This window comes from Anabrus simplex, chromosome 6, assembly GCF_040414725.1.
Source record: "Anabrus simplex isolate iqAnaSimp1 chromosome 6, ASM4041472v1, whole genome shotgun sequence".
Taxonomy (NCBI): domain Eukaryota; kingdom Metazoa; phylum Arthropoda; class Insecta; order Orthoptera; family Tettigoniidae; genus Anabrus; species Anabrus simplex.
In genome coordinates this window covers 318630919-318642931 of record NC_090270.1, presented here as the reverse complement: position 1 = coordinate 318642931, position 12013 = coordinate 318630919, and the positions used below count along the sequence as shown (strand labels likewise).

The following is a 12013-nucleotide window of genomic DNA, read 5'->3' as shown; positions in this document are numbered from 1 at the left end:
AAACTGGGCCAAATCCAGACAAGTTCCGACCCCTCATAATCGGGAAAAAGATAGGAAGAAAAGATGTGAGGTAACTCACGTTCTCGCGTTTTCTACGTGGTGCAGCTTTTTCAAGAATACTTCTAATGGAGTTGAGCTGTATGCACGGTACGTTTCAACCACATACCAGCCATTCGTACGTTTCTGGCAGTCTATTTCTGGGTAAGATGTCATGAAAATCCACAGCCTGTTTTCAGTAATTCGACCGGGTCAGGAATGGAATGAATTAAGCCCCATCTAGCGGCGAGGATAGGGAATGTGCCGGCTGCCGAAGCCTGTCGCACTCCTCTGGGGCAATGATAAATGACTGACAGATGAAATGAAATGTTAATGGAAGATGACAGGGAAAATCAGAGTACCCGGAGAAAAACCTGTCCCACCTCCGCTTTGTCCAGCACAAATCTCACATGGAGTGACCGGGATTTGAACCATGGTATCCAGCGGTGAGAGGCCGGCGCAGTGCCGCCTGAGCCACGAAGGCTACGGTAACATGTCATATGACATGTTATTTCAGCCAGTCGTAGTGATAGTAGCTGCAGAAAGTGCGGACAATGACTTGTGCATCATCATATCATCATTGCGCCTACGGAAACCGCTCTGTGATAATATTTTTGGAGAAATACTGACCCGCAGCACATATATTATGAAGTGTGAGAATTTCTCGAAAATATTCGCACAATATTGAACCTCGTATCGCGGAACCTTACCGGCCAAAGTTCTAAGATAAAATGTTTTACATAACATATTTTGCAGGCGAAACGACGATATTAGGTTATGGTGTTGTTCTTGTTTGAATCATAATTTCATAGACTGGTTTCATGCAGCCATCCATGCCACCCTATCCCGTGCTAACCTTTCTAGTTCTACGTAACTACTACACCCTTTATCTACTCTAATCTGTTTGTTATATTCATACCTTGGTCTACCCCTACCGTTCTTACCACCTACACTTCCCTCAAACACTAACTGAACAAGGCCTGGTATTTAAGACGCCCCCTCTCATTCTACCTCTTCTTCTAGTCAATTTTTGCCAAATCGTTCACCTCTCACTAGTTCGATTCAGTATATCTTTATCTGTGATTCGACATTCTTCTGTAGCACCACATTTCAAAAGCTTCTATGCTCTTTATTTTTGAGCTAATTATCGTACAATGCCAAGCTCCAGACGAAAGTCTGTAAAATCGTCTTTCTAATTCCTATATCAATGCTCGAAGCGAGCAAATTTCTTTTCTTAAGAAAGGCCTTGCTTTTGCTAGTCTGCATTTTATGTTCTGCTTACTTCTGCCACCATTAGTTATTCTAATACCCAAGTATAAACGTAATTATACTTCTAGTACTATAATTATATTATACTTCATGCAAGATCTTGGCGTAGAAAAGAATGACCAAGTTATGTCCAAAAACAGCCATCTTCCCAATGAAAAGATGAGATGGCGCATGGCTTTTAGTGCTGGGAGTGTCCGAGGACAAGTTCGACTCGCCAGATGCAGTTCTTTTGATTTAACGCCCGTAGACGACCTGCGTGTCGTGATGAGGATGAACTGGTGATGATGACGACACATACACCCAGCCCCCGTGCCAGCGAAATTAACCAATTATGGTCAAAATTCCCGACCCTACCGGGAATCGAACCCGGGACCCCGGTGGCCAAAGACCAGCATGCTAACCATTTAGCCAAGGAAGGACCGATAGATAATACGAGACAAAGAAGTTCAGTCATGGACGAAGCTGCCGCACGAAGGAAGGGCCGTCGGACTCTTCCAGGAATACACGCCAGCGAACAAATGGATACGAGATCACCGAAACTTATCCTGTGCGGAATGGAGAGAGGCCATCAAGATGACAGCTAATGTGTGCGCCATTCGCCCCGTGCAGGGAAGGTCCCAGGACAACACCCTCTGTCGGCGTTGCCACAGAGAGCACGAAACTCTTGCCCATGTCCTGGGTACCTGTCTCGTGGGGAGGTATTGAGAAATTCCATCATTCAATACGGCACATGATCGTGACCTCGCTGAGGGATCACGGTTTCACGGTGCACGAAGAGGTTCCTGGTCTAGTAACAGGCGGATTGACATGACAATACGCTTAGAGTCGCACGTTTGCCAGGCGAAGAGGTGGACGCCGAGAAGTCGATTTACCAGCCAACCGTGAAATACTATAAGGACTTATATCACCTAGACAATATTTCTGACCATGGACTCATGATCGGAGCTCGAGGCACACTCCCTAAATTTCTTGTACAGGTATGGGATTCTCTCGGTCTCAACCGGACACGACTTCACGACATCGCTATCGCCGCAGTACGAGGTTCAGTAACCATACTCCGCAACCATCTATATAACATTTGAAGAACCATATATCATGCCACATTCCAAATTCGTTCCAAACTTATTCCTGAGCCTAGTGATGGGCATTTCTATCTGGCATACTAGCAAACATAGAAGACAAAATACTGTGTAGTTTATATACTTGGTCCTTGTGGTAGCCTCCTCATAGGGGAAGTTGTATTAATACAATAAAAAAATTAAAAAATCCGAGGTAAGATTAGTCTCATTTAACTTTCATTGTTAATGTTGTTAAGCTTGCGGTTCGCATAATGAAATTCTATCATCAAACCTATTTCTTACAAAGGTTTGCAAGGAAGGTTGAAGTGTACTGACCTGCGGAAGACCGGCGGCTCCTGCACCAGGATGTGGAAGTCGTTCTCGCTGCACACCTCCCGGTCTCGGTGGTGCACCGCGCATTTAAAACTGCGGGTCCGCTTCCCGGTCATCTGTAGCAAAGACAACACCACAATTGATAAGTAAGTCACCAAAATAAAACTGAGGAAACAATCTGTAATGAGCATAGTCATGTGGAATATAGCCTTTAGGTGAATCAGAGTAGAAAAAATACATACATACATACATACATACATACATACATACATACATACATACATCTTCACTACAGACTTTTATCTTTCGGTGATCAGTTCTTTAGCCTTCGTGCATTAACCAAGCGCCTCCATAATCCACTATTTGTAACCTGCCCACTGGCCTCGTTTGGTTGAATATTTTTTACCAAAAAATCGTTTAGAAACCTAGTCTAAACATCGTTATCTTGATCTCGTACTTCTCTTACCCTCTACAGTGGAGTCCATTATTCTGCTAGGTAAGTTATCTACCATCGCATCACATGAATCCATCTCTTGATTTGATAATAATAATAATAATAATAATAATAATAATAATAATAATAATAATCGTATGGCCTCAGTTACAGTGTGCAGACATTTCGATTTGACGCCATCTGGCTGTCTGCTCGTCAATTTTGACGTTCCGTTTTACTCAAGGCCCACTAGATGGCAGAGGGAGTAAACCGGATCTCTCTTGGGCGACTATGGCTGAGATTTAATGAATTTTGTCGGGTAAATACCAAATGTATCACCAGAGATCTTTTACATGCCGACATCGTACGACATGGACTGTCGAATGGACTTTTTTCCGCCCTTCAAAAATCCGACTGCCTCTGCCGCTATCTTGGGATCCGGAGGCCGACACTCTACCACGGATTTGATGTATAATTATGAAGAGCACTGGGCCACTCCGGTAGTGGCTGAAGGGCAACTTGAGATGGCGCGGAAGAAACCGAAAAGCATTCCTTTAATGTACGGAATTTACGCTATTATCCCAAATGCGATGGCCAAGAGATACTGTGTATGTAGAAGACTCAAATTAAAACCGTAAATTAGTTTTCAGTTTATTTTATCGAGTGAAAGTGGTATCACTCTTCTACGTAGTCTTCGTTACGTTCAATGCAAGTCCTCCAACCCTTATAATGTGCATGGATTTCTCTAGATAAATCCTTTGGACCGCTGCACAGTCACTCGTGCACCGCCTGCGTCCTACATATTCATTCGAACGGAACGCGTTACTTCCCAGTGCCTCTGAGTGGCCCAAATGTGCGCTAATCACTATGGGCGATGTCGGGAGAATATGGAAGACACTGAAAATACAGTCTTGGGTGGTCACAACTGTTGCGCGGGAAATATGGGAGTGAGCATTGTCAAGTGTGACAAATTTCCATCACCAGACGGAATAGTCATTCTTCGAACCATTTCGATACGTTTCATTCCTGCACTATTCAAAAATCGAATAAAAGACCACTACTTTTTTTCCTGCACGGCTAAAGTGAGGCGGCCATTGTTACGAGAGTACTTGGATGGCGTTTGCTTTTACATTTTTAAAATTTTAATTCCACTCTCCCTCGTACGAAGCAAGGTCATCCTGAAATCACAACGTATATAAGTTAAATGAGCAAAACCACACCAAAAGCATTCTCTATAAGCGATGCTCTACAGAAGATAGATGCAATTTTCCATGGAATAGGGAACATGCATGATCCGGGGTTTTAATTAAAAATATGCTAATCTGATACAAAATTGCATGCAGAATTCAAAAATGTGATCAGAATGTACAAATAATAACTCCAAACATGATAAAAATCTACGAAAATGTCACGTCACGCAAGTACGCGATCTCATTGGCCTGACGTCATCGTACAGGTTGACTGAATTAGCAGACGAAATAACACGCAGTGTGCTGTGAGAAGCAGGATACACTTCGCGTATTTCTACTTTACGTTGGTGTCTAGTATGGTTAAATTCGAGGTCTATACATTGGACAATAATCTGAGTGGTATATTTTAGACTTAAAATGAATCCTGTGCAGACAGTGAGGCAGAAAACTTATAAATGGTGTAGAGTTCCGATGTGCAATAGCACATCGCATACCATCCCAAACAAATTGTTTATAAACGTTCCAAAGACGCTAAAACTAGGGAGAAATGGATTTTGGCGAGCTGGAGAAATGCTGGTGATATATCGGAAAAGTCTACAGTTTATTTTTTTGAAAATTTTAACGTAAGATGAATTTGTTTGAATTTTCAAATCACTTTTCCATGTCAGCTGTTCTAGTGGTAAAACTTTAAATTTTAATGTATGATGCTTTATTTAAATGCTTCAATTACATCTTGGAATATGAAAGTAATAAACGGTGCATTAAATAATGCTGATTATTAAAGTATTCTCCAAACCTAACCTATGTTTTGGGTGATCCATGTCAAGATAATAAATCAAAGGGGTTATGAACCATTTTGACAGCTCTAATTCTACCAATATATCTTGGCATGGGACAGTTATGTATGTCTTTATTGAAGAGCTTAATTGGTAAAGAAATTTAGGCTATATCTAAATACCCTATAATGTAGCAAAGAATAGGCGTGTACATCATGAAAGGAAACGACGTGAATTTAACAAATGTATAACTACACAAAACCAATGCTTGTCTGTTGGAGTCTTATAAGTTAACAATGCTCAATTATAATAATTATCATAATATTAATGAAATAAATAACATAATTGCACACAGGTGAAAATAGTGATGTAGGTGTTTAAAATATAATCCAACTTAGCCTAAGTTTTAGGTTATACAAGCCAAGTCAATAAACCGAAGGGTAAAAATACCGCGCGAGTTGGCCGTGCGGTTAGGAGCGCGCAGCTGTGAGCTCGCATCCGGGAGATAGTGGGTTTTGAACCCCACTGCCGGCAGCCCTGAAGATGGTTTTCCGTGGTTTCCCATTTTCACACCAGGCAAATGTTGAGGCTGTACCTAAGGCCACGGCCGCTTTGTTCCCATTCCTAGGCCTTTCCTGTCCCATCGTCGCCATTATGTGACGGTGTGACGTAAAGCAAACAGAAAAAAAAATTAAAGTCACAGCACCCAAAGACATTCCTGTATTGAACGACTAAAATGTCACCAGGACACTTTTCTTTCCTGATATGCTCAGCTTGTTAAAAGCCAAATGTAATTAATGTTATTGGCTTCACGCCCCGCTAGCTACTTCTACGATTTTCGGAGACGCCGATGTGCAGGAATTTAGTCCTGCAGGAGTTATTTTACGTGCCAGTAAATCTACCAACACGAGGCTGACGTATTTGAGCACCTTCAACTACCACCGGACTGAACCAGGATCGAACCTGCCAAGTTGGGGTCAGAAGGCCAGCACCTCAACAGTCTGAACCACTCAGCCCGACTTGTGAAAACTAGATGAAGTCATATTTACCTTTATCATGTTTAACTTTTTCCCTCCACAAAGATATTTAATTCTCTTTCATGGGCCCCGGAAGTGAGTAGGCCAGTTGTCCCAACCATAAATATATATTTTTTTGGGAATGATAGATTTTAGCCCTATAGTACTATGATCTTTCTTTCTTTCCTTCTTTCTTTCTTTCTTAATCAGTTTATCCTTCAGGGTTGGTTTTCTCTCGGACTCAGCGAGGGATTTCATCTCTACCACTTCAAGGGCAGTGCCCTGGAACGTGGGACTTTGAGTATGGTGATGCAGCTGGTGAGGAGGGCCATTACCTCGCCCAGGAGGCCTCACCTCTTATGCTCAACAGGGGCCTTGTTGGAGGATGGGAGGATCGGAAGGGATAGACAAGGAAGAGGGAAGGAAACGGCCGTGGCCTTAGGTGCCTGGAGGAGAAGTAGGAAAATACGAAAAACCACTTCGAGGATGGCTGTGGTGGGATTCGAAACCCTTCTACTCAGTTGACCTCCCGAGGCTGAGTAGACCCCGTTCCAGCCCTCGTACTATTTGTTTTCAACTTTCATGGCAGAGCCGGGAATCGAAACCGGGCCTCCGGGAATGGCACACATTAACCACTACACCACAGAAGCGGACTAGTACTATAATGCTACCTATATGTTTATGTTAGTGCTGAAATCCGATTTCTTACTTTACTAATGCTGAAAGCCCGAAAATGTAATGTTATTCTTTAATAGGGGAATCAGTCTAGAAGGAAATGTTGAAAGTGATGTGATATCTATCCAGGTTCAGTTGTTATCCTAATACTATGGGTTACAGTACATTGCACGTATATAAAAGATGCCACTTACAAACTTGCTTTTTATCCGCGAAATTCTGCGGCCACAAAAGTCACTATTTTTCAAGAATGATGACATCTACACATGATAGATTGTCTGATTGTGCTGTTTTGAACCTTTCTTCTGTCATTCTGAAGTTATTCGCGATCATGAATAATAAACAATCGGCTTTAGCAACGGCTGATGCACAACGGCTGGTAGAGCTCTATGCGATACGGGATCGTGACGTCACAGCGCGCCGCTTACGTCAGAGGCCGTTTCACTCGCCTTGCGGAAAGGCACTATTAAATATTTTTTTAATGGTAGAAAACAAGGCAACATACCACAATGTAATACGTTTACGTACTATTTCATTGGTGTACTTTCCAAAAAAAAATTTTTGAAAATGATGCATGTTCCCAATTGTGAACGCTGATGGAGATGCGGAATTTACCAGCTCCGACGCAGGTAGAGTTCATGTCATGAATATGCAAGTTAAAATTTAAGATTTTGAAGTTAACCAGGAAGGTACACTCTTCGTACTATCTCTGAAAAGAGCGCTTTCTATACTCGCCAAAGAAGGCTGTTTACCTTCTGAAGTTCCTAGCACAACTTATTAAACTGTGCTTCCAGTCTCGACTGCGGCTATCTCCGCCAAATTAACTCTGCTTCACTTAGCTCCAGCTCGCATGAATTCTGAATGTTGATGTAACGAATTTGATTAAAATCAAATAAGATTCTGTTTATAGGCGTGACCTGACAGCTCAAAGTGTGGTTCGTCTGAAAAGTTGGGAAGAATTTCACTATTCTCATTCTACTACAGTTTGGCAGCAGCTCTCCAAAGGTTCCGGTTTTGTGTCTTTCTCTTCAGTTCTATGTAAGACTGGCATCCCAGCTCCTCCACCATTTGACCAATATATTCCAGTCGAGGCCTTTCCCTACGATTTCTTACTTCCACAGAGCCCTTCAGGATGAAGGCTAGTAAACTCTCATGTCTGATTATATTTCCAAAACATGTATTTCTTCTTTTCTTCATCGATATCTTTCCAATACTTCCCTCTTAGTAAGTTGTCCAAGGAATTCTCAGCATTCGTCTGTAGCAACATTGTAGCACCTTATCCTCTCTGCCATCCCTAGTGTCCAGATCTTACTTCCGTACAGAAATACGCTCCATACAAATAAATGTCTTAATAATTGTTTCCTCAGTTTTAAGCTGATATTTTTAGATCTGAAGAGCTTTCTATTTTTACTGAAGGTTATCTTTTGCCTGGATAATTCTACTGACCATATCTCTCTTACTTCGGTTATCAGCTGTTATTTTGCTCCCTAAGCAAGAAAACTCTTCAGCGTTACTAAACTGGTTCTTGCGCAGAGCTATCTTTATTTTTCTTTGTTGCTTACTTATCACCATTACTTTCGTTTTTTTTCTGAATTTATTTTCTTGTTACTGTATATCCATATGTAAAATTACTATTCATTACTTCCAGCATTGTCGTTAATTGTTTTCACTCTCCGCTATTATTGCTGTGTCGTCAGCAAAACGAATTGGGTCTATTCTCTCTCCCTGAAAATTAACACCACCCCTTTGTCCTCATTCAACAGCTCGATAAAATCTGCACTAAACTGTTTCCAGGAGGTGTAGTCAAACTCCGATAATTTATGAGTCACATGCATTTTGTAAGGGTGGTAAGTTACATCGTTATGAAAAATGTAGCTTACACTTCCATCTGCCATGCATAAAGCTGCACCATATCTGCCTTCTGAACGAAAGATACCTGTCAACAGCATTACTTACCCTCCTAATGTTTTTTGACGTCTATACTGTCCTCTGCCTTCACGATAGCTGCTTCTTCGTGGTACATGTAGTAGCACGGAATTGATCGACCAACCTACGAATTGTATTGCCGTTCCGGTACTATTCAGTGTCTCCTAATGTTAACTGCCGTCGAAATTTCCACTGCATAGCTCCACACTGTCGTTTCCTTTATAAATACGCCCCATGCACAAAAGTGAGACGAACAGAGGTTCAACGCTCCATACTTACGAAATGGCATCTTTTCTGCTACAACCTGCCCCGCTCTATTTCATCCTCACTGCGGGGAAGTACGAACTACACCTTTGAAAGTGGTAGATTGTTTTTGCCAGACCCTATATTTTAAGTGCAGAAATTCACCCTTTAGATATGAGACGTAATTCATACATTAATTACTCCGAGCAGGTAACTAAGGAGTTTCATTCCCCTAAAATAAAACAAGAGAAACGATTTTGAGGAATTCTGTAATTGTTCACAAAACATTCCATTTTAATTTTTGTGTATAGGCCTTATCCTGGTTTCCAAGTGAATGATATGTAGTCTCTTTAGTGTATGTGATTAATTCGACGATACAGCAACTCTGATACGAGAAGCGTAAAATAAGAAAAAAATACTCAGTGATGGTTGCGAACCTTCAGTGAGAAGACAGCACAAAATGTAAACAGAATTCATAAACACATTAAATGCATTTTTACTTTCATAGTTTGATGTATTGTAGATATTAGTAACAACAAAAAAACACAGTTAAAAAATCAAGGACTCGTTTCATCATCTTCTGAGAAGTTTCTTCATCTTCAAAGAGAACAACAACTTTCTTCCTCTCATGGGAGTCCACTACAGTAACAATTAGTGCGAAGATGTTTCAGTCAGTAACTGCATACATTTTTCCGGTTACGCTACAAAGGCGTGACTAATATACACTTCCACGCTCTCATAAGCCGCGCATGCACTGTACTAATCTCAGTAAGTAGAGGGAGTCAATCACCTTCAACCATCACACAGTTAGAAAATCTTCGACAGTTCTTCGTAGCAATGGCGTTCCTAAAAATTTTTCAGATTTGCTATTAACTGCACTTAATTCTAAAATTATTAGGTTCGAACCTGACTCATTCCGGTGGTATTTGAAGGTGCTCAAATACGTCAGCCACGTGTTGATAGATTTACTGGGACGTAAATGAATTCCTTCGGGACAAAATTCTGGCACCTAGGCGTCTCCAAGAACTGTCAAAAAGTAGTAAGTGGGATAAAATACAATAACTTTATTGTTAAAATAATTAGCACAGGAAAGTAGTGCAAAATTTTGTCCATTTTCATGTATAAGCCACATCCTGGTTCCTGAGTGAATAATATGCTATCTTCTTTTAGTATATGTGATATAGGAGGCAATAAGGCTAGAGAAAATTCACGTGGGCTGAGAAAATTATTACGGGCGCGGAACGTGCGGCAGTGGATCGAATTCCACGATACAGTAACTCTGATACGTAAAATGAGGCTGCTCGTGCACTGGAAGAGACTACGCGCGATTACGCGATCAACGACTACCACTGATATTATAATAATAATAATAATAATAATAATAATAATAATAATAATAATAATAATAATAATAATAATAATAATAATAATAATAATCGGCTTACTAAGGACCACCGAGCTCAGTAGCTGCAGTCGCTTAAGTGCGGCCAGTATCCAGTAATCGGGAGATAGTGGGTTCGAGCCCCACTGTCGGCAGCCCTGAAGATGGTTTTCCGTGGTTTCCCATTTTCACACCAGGCAAATGCCGGGACTGTACCTCAGTTAAGGCCACGGTCGCTTCCTTACAAATCCTAGGCTGTAAGACATATCTGTGCCGGTGCGACGTAAAGAAGAAAAAAAATAAAACCAACATCTAAGGACCACTTTATTTTAACTGTCTTCTTCGGGCTTTGATCTTTGCCCAGTGTTCCTTCATTCGTTGCTGGTGTTCCTCTTTTCTTTCCTCCGTCCACGTCATTCCCGTCTTCAACTTCAGCCTTTCTTGAAAACCATTATTATTATTATTATTATTATTATTATTATTTTACGTTCCATTAACAACCTATACGGTTTTCCGAGTCACCAAAGTGTTGTAAGTCCAGCAGGCGTTCTTTTACGTGTCAGTAAATTGACTAACACTAGGCTGGAATTCGACGCCGGCAGTATTATATTGACGAGTCCTCGGATCCTGCCTCTTAAGAATCTCCCCTCTTTTTTAAAAAAAAATCGATGACCGGTTGAGTAGTTCTGTTGCAAGACTATCTTTGCAGACTGTGTTCAATGTTACGGGACCGAACACCAGTGCATTCAGTTCTCATTTACAAGAGTTTTAATGTAGAGAAACCAGTGTCGAAAAGAAACCCCCATTTTCAAACCAAAATTCCGGCACCTCTTAAGACTGCTTGGAGCGAACTGAGATTTAGATAATATTTTTATTAATATTTGATCGGAGTATGCGCGCGTGTTTACGCGCTACAGCTATGGAGCTAAGCTCTGCATTTGGAAGACGAGTGGGTTCGAATCCCACCGTCGGCTGTCCTGAGAATGGTTTTCCGTGGTTTCCTATTTTCACTTGCAGATAAATACCGGGACTATACTTTCCACCTCATGACCCAATTTCATTCACCTTCATTCATTTCATCTGCATTTTCACCTAAACTGAGGTTGGCATCAGAAAGGACATCCGACCATACAAACACACCTTATAATTGCATCTCACCTCATCGCAGACCCCGTATCAGAAAACATAACGAAGAGGTAGACATCCTACTACTACTACTACTACTACTACTACTACTACTACTACTACTACTACTACTACTACTACTCCCCATTCTTCATGGGAGCGAAACTGTTTTTCTTACTTTTTTATTTTACAATTTGCTTTACGTCGCACCGACACAGATAGTTCTTATAGGGATAGGAAAGGGATAGGAGTGGAAAGGACGCTACCGTCGCTTTAATTAAGGTTCGGCCCCAGCATTTGCTTGGTGTGAAAATGGCAAACCGCTGGGAATGAAAGTCTACTCGTTCCGTATGCAATGACTTTGATAATGCCACTCAAACAATGACTATCATCGGTCAAGATGTAAGGACACAGTCGTCATCAGTTCTGGGTACTTGAAACATGGTCAGAAAACTTTATTCTTGTGGTATAAACGTGGGAGTTCATCGACAATCCCAGCATTTACATCCAGTGAATCTCAAGATTCTCAGACAACAGAAGGAGAGAGGTCAA

At 41.3% G+C, this 12013-nt stretch overlaps 1 protein-coding gene across 2 annotated transcripts in view; it reads right to left on the bottom strand.

The window, feature by feature from the left end:
* The window catches only part of stet (stem cell tumor), a 361467-nt gene that overhangs the window by 57877 nt on the left and 291577 nt on the right, over window positions 1-12013 (bottom strand). For both annotated transcript variants that reach the window (XM_067149371.2, XM_067149370.2), the window contains exon 2: window positions 2700-2812. In XM_067149371.2, the coding sequence (XP_067005472.1) occupies window positions 2700-2812 (113 nt within the window). The remainder of the gene's footprint in view (window positions 1-2699; window positions 2813-12013) is intronic.